The 19,109-nt window shown below is 47.7% G+C and overlaps 2 protein-coding genes across 5 annotated transcripts in view; one reads left to right on the forward strand and one right to left on the reverse strand.

Moving 5' to 3' along the window:
• Nucleotides 1-18,800, reverse strand: part of SAMD15 (sterile alpha motif domain containing 15) — a 32,360-nt gene extending 13,560 nt beyond the window's left edge. For 2 of the 3 annotated variants that reach the window (XM_062181804.1, XM_062181802.1), the window contains exons 1-2: nt 16,907-18,799; nt 15,977-16,075 (exon numbers count right to left, since the gene is read on the reverse strand). In XM_062181804.1, the coding sequence (XP_062037788.1) occupies nt 15,977-16,075; nt 16,907-18,559 (1,752 nt within the window). In that variant the 5' untranslated portion in view covers nt 18,560-18,799. Of the gene's footprint in view, nt 1-13,537; nt 13,632-15,976; nt 16,076-16,906 lie in introns of all 3 variants that reach the window. The other variant, XM_062181803.1, reaches the window with a different exon arrangement.
• Nucleotides 18,801-18,892: 92 nt separating this feature from the next.
• TMED8 (transmembrane p24 trafficking protein family member 8) overlaps nt 18,893-19,109 on the forward strand; it is a 38,826-nt gene continuing 38,609 nt past the window's right edge. Inside the window, exon 1 of one of the 2 annotated variants that reach the window (XM_062181807.1) lies at nt 18,893-19,036. In XM_062181807.1, coding sequence (XP_062037791.1) covers nt 18,916-19,036 — 121 coding nt within the window. In that variant the 5' untranslated portion in view covers nt 18,893-18,915. The remainder of the gene's footprint in view (nt 19,037-19,109) is intronic. The other variant, XM_062181806.1, reaches the window with a different exon arrangement.

Genomic DNA, 19,109 nt, shown 5'->3' on the forward strand with positions numbered 1-19,109 from the left:
GGCTCCTGGCTTCAGATCAGTGCAGCTGTAGCCATTGTGGCCATTTGGGGAGTGAACCAGCAGATGGAAGATCTTTCTCTCTGTCTCTCCCTCTCACTGTCTGTAACGCTACCTCTCAAATGAAATAAATAAAAATCTTAAAAAAAATGTTTCCAGGGAAAGACTTTGGCCTAAGGTTGACTTGAATTGAGGTGCCAGTGCTTTGGCACAGTAGGTTAATCCTCCATCTGTGGTGCTGGCAAGCCATATGGGCACTGGTTCTAGTCTCGGCTGCTCCTCTTCCAATCCAGCTCTCTGCTATGGCCTAGGAAAGCAGTAGAAGATGTCCCACGTCCTTGGGCCCCTGCACCCTTGTGGGAGACCAGGAAGAAACTCCTGGCCCTTGGCTTTGGATCAGCACAGCTCCAGCTGTTAAAACCATTTGGGGAGTGAACCAGCAGAAGGAAGACCTTTCTCTCTGTCTCTCCCTCTCACTGTCTGTAAATATTCTTCTCAAATAACTAAATCAAATCTTTAAAAAAAAAAAAAGAATTGGGATGCCCGCACCCTCTGTGGGAGTGCCTGGCTTTGAGTTCCAGCCCTGCTCTGGATTACTTCCTGCCAGTGCACACCCTGGGAAGCATCAGGTGATGTCTGAAGTCCTTGGGCCCCTGCACCCTCATGGGAGACCTGGATTAAGTTTCAGGTTCCTGGCTGGGGCCTGGCCCAGCCTGGACACGTTGTGGACATTTGCACAGTGAACCAGCAGATACAAAATTTCTCTTTGTCTGTGTCTGTTTCTCTGTCTGTGTCTTTCAAGAAAAAAGAAAGACCCACTACTGGGTATAACCCAAATGGTATGGACACAGTATATCAAAGAGATAGCTACAGCACCATTCTATAGCAGCACTGTTCACAGTAGTCAAAATCTGGAATCAACCCAGGTGTCCATCATCAGATGAATGGTTAGAGAAAATGTGGGGGCCAGTGCTGTGGTGGAGTAGGCTAAGCCTTTCCCTGTGACAGTGGCATCTCATATGGCATCCTGGTTGCTCCTCTTCTGATCCAGCTCTCTGCTTGCGGTCTGGAGGGCAGTAGAGGATGGCCCAAGTGCGTGGGCCCCTGAACCAGCATGGGAGACTCACAGGAAGCTTCTGGTTTCTGGCTTTGGATTGGCTCAGCTCCAGCCACTGCACTCTGGGGAGAGAACCATTGGATGGAAGACCTCTCTCTCTCTTCTTTCTGTTGGTAACTGTACCTCTCAAGTAAAAAAGTAAAATTTTTAAAAAAGAAAATGTGGTAAATATACCACAGATCTCTCTGTCTCTGTTTCTATAATTCTGCCTTTTTTTAAAAAAGATTTATTTATTTATTTGAAGGTCAAAGTTACACAGAGAGAGGAGAGGCAGAGAGAGAGATATCTTCTGTCCGCTGGTTCACTCCCCTGTTGGCCGCAATGGCTGGACCTGGGCCGATCCAGAGCCAGGAGCCAGGAGCTTCTTCCTGGTCTCCCACGTGGGTGCAGGGGCCCAAGGACATGGGCCATCTTCTACTGCTTTCCTAGGCCATAGCAGAGAGTTGGATTGGAAGTGGAACAGCCGGGACTCGAACCACTGCCCCTATGGGATGTCGGCATTGCAGGTGGAGGCTTTAACCATTCCACCACAGTGCCGGCCCCCTTGCCTTTCAAATAAATGAATAAATCTTTTAAAAAAGCAAACAAGGAAAGGAAAAGGAGGGAGGAAGGAGGGAAATCATACAAATGTTTCCAGGCCCACATTACTTTATGATGAAAACTCTGATCAGCTATAACAGCAGTTAATATATTCATATTAGGAGCCATAACTATCCCCAAGGTTAATAAATAACTTATCTACATAGGGGCTTAGTTAATCTACAACTAAGAAAAAATCATTACTCAAATAGTTACCTAATTTGTTTGATAAAAAAAAATCTCAAAAACTATAAAAGCAGATACTAAAGTTCCAGCGATTTCATTAGTACCTTTATTTGTACATTCTTTTAAAACCCCAGGGCCAGGAGGCAGGCATTGGGTGCAGTAGTTAAGACACTGCTTTACTGCTTCCCTGGGTTCTAGTCCTGGCTCTGCTTCTACTTCCAAGTTCCTGGTAATGTGCTCCCTAGGAGACAGCTAATAGCTCAGATACTTGGGTCCCTGCCACCCACGTGGGAGATCCATACTGAGTTCTGGGCTCCTGGCTACATCTTGGCCCGGTCTTGGTTATTATGGGCATCTTGGCAGTGAACCAGCAGATGGAATATCTCTGTCTATCTCTGTCTCTCCCTCTCTGCCTTTCAAATGAGTGAGATCTATATAAAGAAGAAAGTTTTAAAAATATTTGTTGCAGTTCTCAGTGTCTCTAAAATATAATTGTATTAATTAAACAACATGTTACTTGATAATTGAGATTAAATTGTGGCCACCTTTTAAATTCTAGTTATTTATTTATTATTATTATTTTGATAGGCAGAGTGGACAGTGAGAGAGAGAGAGAGGGACAGAGAGAAAGGTCTTCCTTTGCCGTTGGTTCACCCTCCAATGGCCGCCGTGGCTGGCATGCTGTGGCCGGCGCACCGCATTGATCCAAAGGCAGGAGCCAGGTGCTTCTGTCTCCTATGGGGTGCAGGGCCCAAGCACTTGGGCCATCCTCCACTGCCTTCCCAGGCCACAGCAGAGAGCTGGCCTGCAAGAGGGGCAACCGGGACAGAATCCGGCGCCCCGACCGGGACTAGAACCCGGTGTGCCGGCGCCGCAGGTGGAGGATTAGCCTTATTGAGCCCGGCGCCGGCCTATTTTTATTTTTTAAAAAGATTTATTTATTTATTTGAAAGTCAGAGTTACACACAGAGAGGAGAGGCAGAGAAAGAGAGGTCTTCCATTTGCTGGTTCACTCCCCAAGTGGCTGCAACAGCTGGAGCTGAGCTGATCTGAAGCCAAGAGCTAGGAGCTTCTTCCAGGTCTCCTGGCAGGTTTAGGGGCCAAAGGACTTGGGCTATCTTCCACTGCTTTCTCAGGCCATAGCAGAGAGCTGGATTGGAAGTGGAACAGATGGGACTTGAACCAGCACCCATATGGGATGCTGGCACTGCAGGTGGTGGCTTAACCTGCTATGCCACAGCACTGGCCCCAAGTTTATTTTTGAAAAAGATTTATTTATTTGAAAGGCAGAGTGACAGAGTGGCAGAAACAGAGAAAGAAAGAGGTTGTCCATCTTCTGGTTCACTCTCCAAATGGCTCTCTAGGAATGGCTAGAGCTGGGCCAGGCTGAAGCCAGGAGCCTGGAATTCTATCTTGGTCTCCCACATGGGTGGCACTGGCCCAAGTACTTGGACCATCTCCCACTGATTTCCCAGGTACATGAGATTCAAACCAGTACTCCAATATGGGATGCTAGCATTGCAGGAGATGGCTTAACCTACTGTGCCACAACATTGTCCCATAAATTCTGATTTTTCAAAATTTTGATTATTTTCATTTTATTTGAAAGAGAGAGAGAGAGAAAGAGAAAGGGAGAGAGAGAGAGACTGACTCTTCACTGGTTCATTTCTTTCATTCCTCAAATGCCTGCAAAGCCAAGGCTGAGCCAGACTGAAGCCAGGAGCCCAGAGCCCAATGTGGGAATCCCATGTGAGTAGCAGGGACCCAAGCACTTGAACAATCACCTGCTGGCTCCCAGGAATTAATGCCTTCCATGAGCAGGAAGATGGATCAGGAAGGGGAGTTAGGACTCAAACCAGGCACATTAATATGGGATGCAGATATGTTAAGCAGCAACTCGGGGCCACCAGTGCTGTGGCGTAGAAGGTTAAGCCTACGCCTGCAGTGCTGGCTTCCCATATGTGTGCCCATTCAAGTGCTTTCTGCTCCACTTCCAATCCAGCCCCCTGTTAATGCACTTGCAAAAAGCAGCAGTAGGCCGGCGCCGCGGCTCACTGGGCTAATCCTCCGCCTTGCGGCGCCGGCACACCGGGTTCTAGTCCCGGTCGGGGCACCGATCCTGTCCCGGTTGCCCCTCTTCCAGGCCAGCTCTCTGCTGTGGCCTGGGAGTGCAGTGCAGGATGGCCCAAGTGCTTGGGCCCTGCACCCCATGGGAGACCAGGAGAAGCACCTGGCTCCTGCCTTCGGATCAGCGCGGTGCGCCGGCCGCAGCGCGCCTACCGCGGTGGCCATTGGAGGGTGAACCAACGGCAAAGGAAGATCTTTCTCTCTATCTCTCTCTCACTGTCCACTCTGCCTGTCAAAAAATTTAAAAAAATATTAAAAAAAAAAAAAAGCAGCAGTAAATGGCCTAACTACTTGGGTCCCTGCACCTGTGTGGGAGACCAGAGAAAGCTCCTGGCTTCGGATCAGCGCAGCTCCAGCCATTGCGCCCAATTGGGAAGTGAACCAGTAGATGGAGGACCTCTCTCTGCCTCTCCTTCTTTCTCTGTGTAACTCTGCCTTTCAAATAAATAATTTTTTTTAAAAAAAAGATGGGTTTATATTAAAAAAAAAAAAGCAGCAACTTAACTGCCTCATCAAATGCCTACTGTAATTTTTTAAAAAGATTTTATTTATTTATTTGACAAGTACAGTTACAGACAGTGAGAGGGGGAAGAGAGAGAGAGAGAGAGAGAGAGTCTTCCATCCTCTGGTTCACTCCCCAAATGGCCGCAATGGCCGGAGCTGTGCTGATCTGAAGCCAGGAGCTTTTTCCAGGTCTCCCACTCGGGTGCAGGGGCCCAAGGACTTGGGCCATCTTCTACTGCTTTCCCAGGCCATAGCCGGGAGCTGGATTGGAAGGAAGAGGAGCAGCTGGGACCAGAACCAGCACCTATATGGGGTGTTGGCATTGCAGGCAGAGGATTAGCCCACTGCGCCACAGTGCTGGCCCCAAGGATAGATTTTTAAAAGAAAATATAAAGCTTACTAGTCATAGTTAGAAGACTACCAGATTCATGCTGTAGACTACTCGAAACCGGCTTTACCTGTCTTTCCACAGTGCCTGCCCCTCTACCTTTATTAACAAAAAAGAGCTACATGCCCATTTCGGGCTAAGAGAGGCCAGCAACTGTTATGACGCAGACACTAAAAGTGAGGGAAAGGTATTGCTTTTATGTAGGAGAGCTACATAGGAATCAAGGAGTAGCAATGCATTTTGGATAGACAGATGTCTTTCATCTCAATATGGAGAGATCCCAGTTACTACAGGCAGCTCTAAGCATTCTCCTGTAACTGACGCTGTGACACTGAGCACTTGTGAGGCGCCCTGACTAGCAAAGGCCATTGCACGGAGTCCCCGAGGTTTACAGATGGCCCCAGGAGGTGCAGTACAGTCACCACACATTACTACAGGTCGAGCGCTCCTACTCCAAAATCCAAAACTTTTTGAGTGCAAACGTGATGGCCCACCTGGAAAATCCCACACCTGACATCCTATGCTAGCTTGCAGTCAGAACACGGGTGTGCTAAGACAACGGTGTAAAATTACCTTCAGCTATGCGTATGAGGTAGATGTAACATACAAATGAGTTTCCTGTTTTGACTTGGGTCCCAGCCCCAGGATAGCTCTTTATGTATCTGCAAATATTCTACAGTCTGAAAAAAAATCCAAAATCTGAAGCACATCTGGTCCCAAGCATTTTGGATAAAGGGTATTCAAACTTGTTTTGTTTCGTAAAATTACTTTCATCTATTTGAAAGGCAGAGAGATCGATCGATCCATCAAGAGATCTTCTTGCTGGTTCACCTCCCAAATGCCTGCAACAGCCAGGATTGAGTCAGGCAGAAGCCAGGACAACAAAGCTCCATCTAGGTCCCTCGCATGGGTGATGGGGGCCAAGCACTTATGCCATCTCTTCTGCCTCCTAGGATGCATTAGCAGGGAGCTGGATTGGAAGCAGAGTAGCAGGGATTCCCAAACCAGAACTCAGTGGGGTGCAGGTGTTCCAGACATCGGCTTAACCTGTCTTTCCACAGTGCCCGCCCCTCTACCTTTATTAACAAAAAAGAGCTACATGCCCATTGAGGGCTGAGAGGCCAGCAACTGTTGTAACACAGACACTAAAAGTGAGGGAAAGGTATTGCTTTTATGTAGGAGAGCTACATAGGAATCAAGGAGTAGAAACCTAACTATTGGGGCCAGCACTGTCGTGCAGTGAGTGGGTTAAAGCCCCAGCATGCAGTGCCAGCATCCCATATGGGCACTGGTTCAAGTCCCGGCTGCTCCACTTCCGATCCAGCTCCCTGCCATGGCCTGGGAAAGCAGTAGAAGATGGCCTAAGTTCTTGGGTCCCTGCATCCTTGTGGGAGACCTGGAAAAAGCTCCTGGCTCCTGGCTTCGGATCGGCATAGCTCTGGCCATTGTGGCCAACTGGGAACTGAACCAGCGGATGGAAGACCTCTCTCTTTCTTTGCCTCTCCTTCTCTCTCTGTGTGACTCTGACTTTCAAATTAATAAATACATCTTTAAAAATAAACTTTTAAAGCTCCTGGCTTCAGATCAGCGCAGCGCCAGCTGTAGCGGCCATTTGGGGAGTGAACCAACGGAAGGAAGACCTTTCTCTCTGTCTCTCTCTCTCTCTCACTGTCTAACTCTGCCTGTCAAATAAATTTAAAAAAAAAAAAAAACTTTTTTTAAAACAAAGAAACCTAACTATCCCTCCTTTAATTTGGTGATGATGATGATTCTTCTTTTTTCTCCTCCTTCCTCTTCTTCTTCTTTTTAGATTTATTTATTTATTTGAAAGTAGGAGTCACACAGAGAGAGAAGGAGAGGCAGAGAGAGAGAGAGAGAGAGAGAGAGAGAGAGAGAGGTCTTCCATCCGCTGGCTCACTTCCCAATTGGCTGCAATGGCCGGAGCCAGGAGCTTCTTCCTGGTCTTCCCACATAGATGCAGGGGCCCAAGGACTTGGGCCATCCTCTACTGCTTTCCCAGGCCATAGCAGAGAGCAGGATCGGAAGTGGAGCATCACTGCACGCGGCAGTCGGTGGCTTTACCCGCTAAGTCACAGTGCCAGCCTCTGGTGATTCTTAAAGTATGTCTGAGGTTCATCTGTGGACCATGAGCGTTCTCTGATGGGCTCGAATCTGATCTAAAACTGCACGTTCTTTCTTTAGTTTTTTTTGACAGGCAGAGTGGACAGTGAGAGAGAGAGAGAAAGAAAGGTCTTCCTTTTCCGTTGGTTCACCCCCCAATGGCCACTGTGGCTGGCACGCTGCGCTGATCCGAAGCCAGGAGCCAGGTGCTTCTCCTGGTCTCCCATGCGGGTGCAGGGCCCAAGGACTTGGGCCATCCTCCACTGCACTCCCAGGCCACAGCAGAGAGCTGGCCTGGAAGAGGGGCAACCGGGACAGAATCCGGCACCCCTACTGGGACTAGAACCCGGTGTGCCGGCGCTGCAGGTGGAGGATTAGCCTATTGAGCCGCAGCCCTGACCTCTTTTAGTTTTGATGAGCAAACGACCAGCAATAGACTTTGTTTATGCCCACGGCAGAGTACTTTACTAGAAATTTACATGAGTTAGGATTATTAGAAAGAGGCATTCATGAAGAGAATTACTGGTTTTCTAAAGATTTTTGGTTTCACATCCTAGAACAGTGGCCCATACGTAATACTTCCCCTGCCCTCATGCATAACTTTGTAATGTTCTCAGTTTTCCAAAAGACCATCATCACCATATCATTATTGCCTCCTGTGGACAGTGGATGTCAAAGGTTGCTGTTCTTGATTTTATTTGTAAATTTCTGGTTATTTTGTGTCATCATTACCAATTTATTCTGCACTGTTTAGTTACCTTATAGTATGTAACTGGATATTTGCATAAGTGGAACCTAAAATTTACTTTAAATCTAAAGACATAATTGTCGTGGTTCAAATATGAAACATCATACCATCATTATTACAACAGGTCTATAGTCTCCTTAAAATCTGCTTAATCTCTATAACGACTTGGATGACTCCTAAATACGTTTTGCTAAGGAAAAGAGGCCAAACCCACAGGCTACAAATTATTGAATTCCATTTATGTGCCATCTTAGAAAAGGCAAAACTTGAGGGGTAGAACACAGATTTGGGTACAGGGATGGGCTTGCTACGAAGGGGATGCAGGGACATTTTAGCCTGATAGAATTGTTCTGGATGGTTCTTGAATGGTGGATGACCCAATGCATTTCCAAAACCCATAGAACAGCACACTACAAAGAGTGGCTTTAATATGTGCAGACTTGTAAAATTTCAGCTGTTAGAGGAAGCCAGGATGACATACAGGCTGGACAAGCAAATCTAGCTGTATTACAAAGAGAGACAAAATCTCCGTGGCAGGGGTGGGAAAGGAAGGAGTAGATAAAAAGAACTATAACTTGGGAAAACAGTGCTACATCCCGTAAGGCTCAAGACAAAAAGAACTATACAGGAACACGGCACTCTATTTGGTACACTTGCTTCTCACAGAATCCGTATTTATAGATAAGGAGAGCCAGGTTTCTCACTGACAGACAAGAAGTCGTAAATCAGCAAGGGGGTTTGGGAGCAGGAATGATGGGAAAGCTAAAATGTACCCTGTGATATTAGACTACAGAGAGATCAACCTGCACTCATGCTTAGCTTAATTTAATTATACACAGCTGGACACAGTACTAAGACAGGTATTTGTGTAGCCAAGGGTTAGGCTACACACAGATTTCCCGCGTTATTCTGCCGAGAGTGCCTAAAAGCAGTGACACCCCAGAAGCAGCAATCACCGGGAGTGTCCACTTCCTGGCCTCTAATTACCGTTCTCTGATCAGAGCAACCAGGGCTCCTTGGGGCAAGGAAAATACAAGATGAGCCAAAAGCAACTTGTAGAGCCTGAAAGTAAGGAAACACTTTAAAAAAAAAAAAAAAACATTCAAAAGGACACAGGAGCCAATTTTTTTTTTTTTCATTCACATTAAAAAAATCATTTGAGGGGTGGGCTTTGGGTTGGGTGGGAGAAGAAACAGACACAGAGAGTTTTCATCTGCTGGTTCACTCCTCAGATGCCTAAAGTGGCTGGGGGTGGGGCTGGGGTCAGAGCTAGGGGCTGCGAACTCAATACTGGTCTCTAGTGTGAGTGGTACGGACCCATCACTGCCTCCCAGGGTCTGCATTACGAGGAAGCTGGAATTGGGAGTGGGGCCAGGACTTGAAGCCAGGCACACTGATATGGTACGTGGGTATCTTATCCACGTTTGGTCTAATTGTTAGGCCAAACATCTACCCCCAAAGAACACAAGAGCCTATTTAGGGGCTGGCGCCATGGCTCACTTGGTTAATCCTCCACCTGTGGTGCCGGATCCCATAGGGGCACCGGGTTCTAGTGCCGGTTGCTCCTCTTCCAGTCCAGCTCTCTGCTGTGGCCCGGGAGGGTGGTGGAGGACGGCCCAAGTGCTTGGGCCCTGCACCCACATGGGAGACCAGGAGGAGGCACGAGGCACCTGGCTCCTGGCTTCCGATCGGTGCAGCGCTGGCCATGGTGGCCATTTGGGGAGTGAACCAACAGAGGGAAGACCTTTCCTCTTTCTCTCTCTCTCTCACTGTCTGTAACTCTACCTGCCAAATTAAAAAAATAAAGAAAGAAAGAATAAAGAGCCTATTTAAAAGAACTCCCATGGGTCAAAGATGTAATTGAACAATAAAATAATTAATAACAGTATTGAGTTATAACTCAAAGGATAAAATAACAACCCCTAAGTCCATACTCATTTAATGGCTGAACAGATTAGAAACAGGGGAGAAGGGACAACTAGATATAGAAGAGTTCTTTACCAAGGAGTCCTGGTGAGGAATGAGCGATGTAGAAAATCACCTTTAGGACAACAGAGTAATAAGAGCAGGCAAGATCCACTGATGAAAGCTGAAATTAGTAGGCAAAACTCTAAGGAGAAACAGAGCACTTGCATAGTTTCATACTATCTCCCCCAATACATTGATCACTGTGGCAGTTTTACTCCATGTCCATCAACTCTTTGTCACTCCTCCCTCCGGAAGTGGAACTTAATTCTCCTCTCCTTGAATGTGGGCTGGACTTAGCAACTGACAAGGAGGATAGGAAAAGGGAAATATGCAGTAACATTACTGTGAAAGAAACCAAGTGATCTGGTCGATGTTCCCAGTAACAGCTCACGTTGGGGTCATGTCTCCCTGATAGGAGGAGATGAGATGCATTTATCACCTGTCACTGTCCTCTTCCAAATGCATAACTACAGTCTAGTCATGGGAGACATCAAACTAAAATGGGAGGAGATCTACAAAATAACTGCTCATCTTCAAAACCCTTCAAGTCAAGGAAACCAATGATCAAGAAACCGCCGTATATTGGAGGAGACCAAGGAAACACGACAACCAAGCACAGTGTGATGGCCCAGAGTGGATGGTGGGAAATCAGTCAACAGGGCAGAAACTGCAGAAATTTGAATGAAGTCAGTTGGTTAGTAATACAGTGCTATACTGTTGTTCATTTCAGATGTCAACATTAGGGGAAGCTAAGGTTAAGAGCATATAGAAACTCTCTGTACCATCTTTGCAATCTTTTGTAAAACTGAGATTATCAACAAAAATTTAGTGGGCTAAGCTTCCACCTGTGGCGCCGGCATCCCATATGGGTGCCAGTTCGAGTCCCGGCTGCTCCACTTCTAATCCAGCTCTCTGCTATGGCCTGGAAAAGAAATGGAAGATGGCCCAAGTTCTTGGGCCCCTGCACCCATGTGGGAGACCTGGAAGAAGCTTCTGGCTCCTGGCTTCAGATTGGCATAGCTCCAGCCATTGCAGTCAATTGGGGAGTGAACCAGCGGATGGAAGACCTCTCTCTCTCTCTCTCTCTCTGTCTCTGTAACTCTTTCAAATAAATAAATAAATAAATAAGCTTTGTGTAGTAAGACTCTATTGCTAATATGGTGTTATACGTTTGTGCTAAAAAAGCTTGCCACAGGCAAGTATAATAAAATTGCTGAGGTACTGTAAAGCCTCTAAAGCTATACTTTATAAAAATCATGTATACAAAGGAGTAAGTACTCAACTATGTTCTCTAGATATTCATCAGAATTCTTTTGTTCACTTGATGTAGTGAATAGTTAAAAATATTTTGAGAATTATTTTATAAGAGGAAGATGAGCCAAGTGGAATGCTATCTTGTCTAGCATGTCCCTGCAATAAGTAAGACTGACTGTCTCCATCCACCCCTTTTTAATCTTTATCATCTTTTTTTTTTTTTTTTTTTTTTTTTACAGGCAGAGTGGACAGTGAGAGAGAGGAGAGAGACAGAGAGAAAGATCTTCCTTTACCGTTGGTTCACTCCCCAATGGCCGCCGTGGCCGGCGCGCTGTGGCTGGCGCACCGCACTGATCAGAAACCGGAGGCCAGGTGCTTCTCCTGGTCTCCCATGGGGTGCAGGGCCCAAGCAGTTGGGCCATCCTCCACTGCCTTGCCAGGCCACAGCAGAGAGCTGGCCTGGAAGAGGGGCAACCAGGACAGAATCCGGCACCCCGACCGGGACTAGAACCGGGTGTGCTGGCGCCGCAGGCAGAGGATTAGCCTATTGAGCCGTGGCGCCAGCCGATATTTATTATCTTAAAGACACAGCAACAGAGGAAAAAAAGAACTTCCCTCGCTGATTCACTCCCCAATGCCTCAACAGTAGCGGTAGAGGGACTGGAGCTAGGAGCTAGGAACTTAATTCAGATCTCCCACATGGGTGGCAGGAACCCAATTACTTGAGCTATTACCACTGCATTTTCAGGAAGCTGCAATCAAAAGCTGGAGCTGGGAATCAAACCCAGGTACCCTGATATGGGATGTGGGTATTTTTTACAAAAGATTTATTTATTTATTTCTAAAAGTCAGAGTTACAGACGGAGGGAGAGAGACAGAGAAAGAGAATCATCCATCCACGGTTCACTCCCAAGATGGCCACAATGGCCAGCCCTGGGCCAGAGCTGAAGCTAGGAGCCACGAGCTTCATCCAGGTCTCCCACATGGGTGGAAGGGGCCCAAACACTTGGGTCATCTTCCATTGCCTTTTCCCAGGCCCTCAGCAAGGAGATGGATCCAAGTGGCCAAGACATGAACCAGCACCCAAACAGGATGCTGTTGTTGCAGGTGTTGGCTTTACCTGCTAGGCCACAATGCTGGCTCTGGAATATGGGCATGTTAACCAGCATTTCCTGCTAGCCTGCTAGGCTAATTGCCTGATCCTAGTTCCTAGTTAGCTTTTTTTTTTTTTTTTATGAGGCTTTAAGTGTCAAGTAAAGCTTGTCTAATATACCTTTTTTTTTTTTTTTTTGGACAGGCAGAGTTAGACAGTGAGAGAGACAGAGAGAAAGGGAGAAAGGTCTTCCTTTTCCATTGGTTCACTCCCCAAATGGCTGCTACGGCTGGTGCTACACCGATCCAAAGCCAGGAGCCAGGTGCTTCTCCTGGTCTCCCATGCGGGTGCAGGGCCCAAGGACTTGGGCCATCCTCCACTGCCTTCCCGGGCCACAGCAGAGAGCTGGACTGGAAGAGGAGCAACTGGGACAGAATCCGGCACCCCAACCGGGACTAGAACCCGGGGTGCCAGCGCCGCAAGTGGAGGATTAGCCTAGTGAGCCACGTTGCCAACCTGTCTAATATACCTTTGACTGTCTTCAGTTTTATGTTATTCTAGTAGCCTCAAGGAGAGGCTGTGATTTTGCTATTAGTTATTCCAAAGTTTGCTGATTCAAACTTGTAGGATATAAACACAGACCACTTCATCATTTTCTCTTGAGCATTTCAGGAGATTTCTCAGATCTTTTGTTTCTTATAAAATAAGGAAAACTATAATTAGAATTTATAATACTGCATGTTGATTTTCTGTTGGTTCACCCCCCAAATGGCCACTACAGCTGACGCTGCACCGATCCGAAGCCAGGAGCCAGGTGCTTCCTCCTGGTCTCCCATGTGGGTGCAGGGGCCCAAGCACTTGGGCCAATAGCAGAGAGCTGGACTGGAAGAGGAGCAACCAGTATTAGAACCCGGTGCCCATATGGGATGCCAGTGCCGCAGGCAGCGGATTAACCAAGTGAGCCATGGCGTCGGCCTGATTTTATACTTTAAGAATTTGAATATCAAGGAAGCGAAATGAATTGGCAGACCCTTAAAAAGGCCTTTTCATGATAAAAAGTTGGAGTTCTTGGTACTTAAATATTTCAAGAATTTGGGTTACAGATTACTATTTTGCTCATTTTGTTCCTTATTTTCATTTAGGAAATTCAGTACAGTGTAAATATAAGTAGAAATTATAGTTCATAAACACTAGAAGTATCACCTTTGAAAATATCTGGCAGTACTTGGTAGCTATGTGAGGGCATGGCTGGAAATACCAAAGTATAAGTGGTCCTTTGAAACAAGTTAGGGTAACTTGTCTGGGCACCAATTTCCCATTATCTCCAGCACCAACAGTCCCTGGGCACCATTCCTTTGCATAACAGGGCCCACCATTTATAGTGTTTTGCCATTTACAAAGCATCACATATATAGTCTCATTTGTCCCCATTTTAACAGTGGTTTCACTCAGTACCTGTGTCCATGAATGCTCCGAACTTGGAAAGTCTTCAGATTCAGATGAGATTTTTTTCAAAAAAGGTAGTTTCTGCGACTCCATCATGCTTCACCTGGGGCAGAATAGGCCCTGGAGTGATCCCTAGATGACTCATAGAACCATGTGATTTCATACACTAGAATTTGAATCTCAAGGAAGCAAACTGAATTGGAAGACCCTTAAAAAGGCCTTTTCATGATAAAAATTTGTAGTTCTTGGTACTTAAAAAATCCTATGGGTCAGAAACAGATTTCAAACCCATTCTGTGACTTTCCAATCCAGGTTCTAGTTTTCTCGTTTTGCTTTTGTCTTTTTTCATTTCATTTGAAAGGGAAAGACAGACAGAGACATTTATAGTCTCCTTAAGATCTGCTTGTTGATTTACACAACATGTTGGATGGATTTCCTATCCTCTTGTTTACTCCTCAAATGCCCACAACAGCCAGGGCTGTTCCAGGCTGAAGCTGGGACCCAGAACTCAATCCCAGTCTCCCATACTGGGGGCAGGGACCCAGTCACCTGAGCCGTCACCTGCTGCGTTCCAGGGTGCACATTAACAGAAAGTTGGAAATGGGAACAGAAACGGGACTGGAACTTAGGCACACTGATACGGGATGTGGGCATTCCAAGTGGTGTCTTAACTGCTATGCCAAATGCCTGCCCCTAAAATGTTCTTTGTTGTGCAACTTTTTTTTTTTTTTTTTTAAATTTTTGGCAGGCAGGGTGGACAGTGAGAGAGAGACAGAGAGAAAGGTCTTCCTTTTCCGTTGGTTCACCCCGCAATGGCCGCTGTGGCTGGCGCGCTGCAGCCAGTGCACCGCGCTGATCCGAAGCTGGGAGCCAGGTGCTTCTCCTGGTCTCTGATGCGAGTGCAGGGCCTAAGCACTTGGGCCATCCTCCACTGCACTCCTGGGCCACAGCAGAAAGTTGGACTGGAAGACGGGCAACCGGGGCAGAATCCGGCACCCGGACCGGGACTAGAACCCGGTGTGCCGGCGCTGCAGGCAGAAGATTAGCCTATTGAGCTGCGGCGCCAGCCTGTTATGCAACATATAATTATTATTATTATTTTTTTTGACAGACATAGTAGACAGTGAGAGAGAGAGAGACAGAGAGAAAGGTCTTCCCTTGCCGTTGGTTCACCCTCCAATGGCTGCCGCGGCCGGCGTGCTGCGGCCGGCGCACCGCACTGATCCGATGGCAGGAGCCAGGAGCTTATCCTGGTCTCCCGTGGGGTGCAGGGCCCAAGCACTTGGGCCATCCTCCACTGCACTCCCTGGCCACAGCAGAGAGCTGGCCTGGAAGAGGGGCAACCAGGACAGAATCCGGTGCCCTGACCGGGACTAGAACCCGGTGTGCCGGCACCGCAAGGCGGAGGATTAGCCTAGTGAGCCGCGGTGCTGGCCCTGTTATGCAACTTTTAAACATTGAATTATTGACTTTATTTTTATTCAAAAGGCAGAGAGGCATAGAGAGAGAGAGAGATCTTCCATTCACTGTTTGACTTCCTAAATGTCCAGAATAGCTGGGGCTGGGGCAGGCTGAAGCCAGGAGCCCAGAATTCAGAGATCAAAAATACTTGAGCCATCACCACTGCCTCCCAGGGTCTGCAGTAGCAGGAAGCTAGAACTGGATGTGAAGCCAGGACCTAAATGTGGGCATTCTGACATGGAACATGGACAACCTGAATGGCATCTTAACCACTGCACCAAGCTTATCTTTTAATTACACTTTTCTATGAACTTTTTGAAGTATCTTTGTCTAATGGGTGTTAGAGAAATAGAGTATTATGAGAACTTGGGAAGAGAGGTTACTGTGGGTTGAACAGAGAACTGAGAATGAAGAAGGAAGATGATTCCGATTCACAGGGAAGGAGGAACTCAGCAAAGACACAGGACTGCACCAGACAGGCTTGTGAGAGAGAATTAGACCTGGTAGGTGGGAGGAGATTTACATAGAAGATGGTCAGGAAAAGAACGGTGACTGGAGGACACTTGTGCGCAGCCTTGAACTTGAAACTATGACACTGAGACTGTCTTGAAAGCAGAGGGGATCCTACAAAGGTTTCTGAATAGTACATAAATAGTTGGAAAGTAAGGGCCTAAAAGCGGGGGCCCTTAAATACAAAGGATTTATGGAGAGACATTGAAAGCAGGAGGCCTGCACGGTGTTCTAGGTCTGAGGCACTAAAAGGTCTGAAGAGTAGGAATGGAGAAAACCAGATGGTCTAAGTGCCACGGGTGGAACTGACAGTTCCTGGGACGTCTGTGTGGATCAAAGAAGAGAGGAAGCAACCCCTGAGAGCCTGGGGGACTTGGAGTACGATGACGCCATCGACACAAGTTGGAAGACAGAGAGGTCGGTCGGAGGCAGATGGCAGCACTGTTATTCTGTAGGAACACCTTGTACACAACTCACCTTCATGTGCTCAAAATCTGTTATCCCCATCTGCGGGAGGTTTGAGCAGTTTACGTGGATGAGTTTTCGGCCACTGATGAAGTTTGCAGTGAAACACTCCTGTCAGTGCAAGAACATCACTCAAAACATGACCCATAAACAGAAGGGGAGCAGGGACGGAAGGAGGGAGGGAGGGAAGGGAGATGGAAAATTATGTTTGGCACCAGTTCTATACTAAGAACAAAATCTCAACTTATTTTCTATCTTAATAGTTCTACACTTTTTTTCCATCCCAGCTCTGAGATTAAATTTCTCACTGCTGTGTAAATTTCTTTTGGCAGCTACAACCACTGCCTCTTCATGTCTTAATCACATTTTTAAATACAGGCAGGTACAGAAGAGCTCATGTTGTTTGGTGGTAACCTGAAAACAGTTGGCATCAGTCAAATAAGAAACTTACACTATCTTTTCAATAAAATGATTTTTGGCTAATGGGATCACTGTAATACTCTTAGGTTTTCACGATACATATAACATATGAATCCTTGGGGGCAGGCACTGAAAGATTAATAGTGTAAGCTGCCACTAAAACAACTTGACAAAGTAACAAAAAGCTTGCTTTAGACAGAACCTATTTAAAAATAGGTGTTTTTTTTTTGTTTTGGTGGAAAGGAGCCATATAAATTTCTTGGTCCTTAATCAAGTTTTGCAGAGATGAGTAATCAATAGAATGAATAGGAAAAACAAACAAATGTGATCCTTCTTTACTCCCCCAAAGTACAAATACATTAGTGGCAAAGCTGTAATTAAAACCCAATTTACCTTTATCACAGTCTAGAACTTTTTTATACTGCTGCTAGTGAAGAAGAGCTAAGAGCGCAGGTCAAGGTGGAGGAACATAGGAAGCAGAAAGATGAGAGCATGTGATTTCAGGAAGTTATTTTGGTATACCTTGTATTGAGGGAAGCCTAGCTCACTAATCCACTCTGCAACCCTCTCTGGGCTCCACTGAAGATAATCAAATTTTGGCACAATTCTTTCTGTAGGCTGGATTCGTTTCCCTTTAGGTACTGGTTGCTTCAACTCTTGAGACAAATCTACAGTCTCTTCAGTGAGGTCTCCAAATCCAATCTGAGTCTCTGAGGGATATACATTTGAGTACTGAGTACTGGTATCATCAGGTGGAGCCACTTTTTGGAGTTCTGGATAATATTCATAATCTGTAGTAACTGATATGACTTCAGTGTCTCTGATAGATTCTAATGCAATGTCTTTCTTAAGGTTTTCAGGATGCTCTAGCTCATCCTTGTCTCCAGATGCGACTGGTTCTGACCTGTCTCCCTGCGAAAAGTCTACATGGGTCTCTCTCTGTTTGGTTTCATCTGGTAACTCAAGACTTCTCTCCTCAGCTGGCTTCGTTATTGTCTCCTCTTGAGCCTCTGGTTCAGTCTGCTGTGGTGGCACTTGACCTGTTTCCTCAACTGGTTTTCCAGGTTCTTTCTCTGGAAATTCTGGCTTAATCTGTTCTGGTGGCTCTAGACTCGTCTCCTCAGTAGAGTCTCCTAGTGTCTCCTCTGTTTTGGACTTCTGTGGCAGTCCTATTTCCTCCGTTGACTGTGTCTGCTTCTTGGTTTGATCCTCTGTTGGCTCCAGAACTTGCCCGGGGGATTTTCTTTGTGTCTGCTCTTGAACTTCCTGCAATGGTGTTAGACCAGTAGTCTCTGGTGGCTTTGTTTCCACTCCCTCATTTGACTTTCTTCTTGTCTCCTCTGGAACTTCTGGTTCTTCTGATGACTCCAGACTTGGTTTCCTTGATTCTTCCTCGAAAAACTCTGATTTGATCTCTTCTAGTGGCTCTGGAACTTCCTCTGTTGGTTTGTCCTCTGGAAACTCTCTTTGGGTTTCCTCTGGAATCTCCGGGTCGGCCATCTCGGGGGGTTCTAGATCTGTCTCTTCAACCCCTTTTCTTGGTTTCTCACTTAGAAAATCTGGTCTGGTCTGCGCTGGAGGCTCCAGATCAGTTTCTTCAAATTGCTCTCTAAGTGATTCCCCTAGCATCTGCTGTCCGATCTCCTCTAGTAACTCAAATATTTTCCCACTCATTGTGGCCACGGGCACCTCCGAGGACAGCTCTGTATCCTCATCTGACTCCAGGCCTACAGCCTCTGTAACGTCGGATTCAGCCTCCTCCGGTGGCTCCAGCCCGGGCTCCTCACGGTGCCCATCCGCAGGCACCTCCAAATCCTTGAAAATCTCCCATTCCATCTCTCCGGAAGTCTCTGACTTGACCTCTCGGGGAATCCTTGGCTCGGTTTCACTCGAGAAGTCCGTCTCGGCGTCCGTGGCAATGTCGTCCTCCGGCGTCCAGGCGGGTCGTAGCCAGACATTCGGAGCACCCTCCGGCTCCCCCTCTCCGAAATCCTCTCGCTCAATTTCTGGCTGTGGCTCTTGGTCAGTCTCCGAGGGCGGCTCCGGGCTTGCCTCTGCCGCGGAGTCTGTTTCGGCATCTTCGGCCGAGTTAAGAGGTCCGGGCAGTCCCGGGGTCTCAGGTTCCGGCGTCTCTTCTTCCGGGCCAGGATAGAAATCTTCTGGGACTTCAGCCATGACGCAGCTTAGCGGACGCACCCGGGCCTCCTAGCAACCCCGACTTCCGATAACGTCTCCATGGACACCACGATTTCCGGCAGCATCTTCCTGAATCTTCTCCAGGTTCTGTTGGTTCTTTCAACCCCGACTTTCAGAACTGGCGCTCAGAAGCATAGCGTCACCTTCCCCGCGTCCGCGTGGCCGGGGCGTCTGTGGGGAGCCGGCGCGCTCTTCCCGCGGCCCGCGCGCCCTCCTTCCGGCCCCGGGCGCCGCTCGGCTCTCCTCGGCGCGCCGCGGCCCCGCTCGCTCGGCCTTCGGCTGTTTCCGGAGCCACTCGCGACGAGCGGCGGAGACGCTCCGGGCGCGGGCTGCAGATGTCGGACCGGCAGGCGGCTGAGGGGCCGGGCTTCTGGAGCCCCGCGGCGCGTCCGGGGTCGGCCGGCGGTGCTGGAAGAGACGGCCTGGGAGAGCAGGGCAGCCGGGCGGCGGGCTCAGGTACGCAAGGCCGGGACGCCGGCGGGGGGCTGCCCACCGGCCTCGGGGCCCCGCACCCCGGCGCCAGCCCCGC

The sequence above is a fragment of the Lepus europaeus genome, chromosome 22, assembly GCF_033115175.1.
Source record: "Lepus europaeus isolate LE1 chromosome 22, mLepTim1.pri, whole genome shotgun sequence".
NCBI lineage: Eukaryota > Metazoa > Chordata > Mammalia > Lagomorpha > Leporidae > Lepus > Lepus europaeus.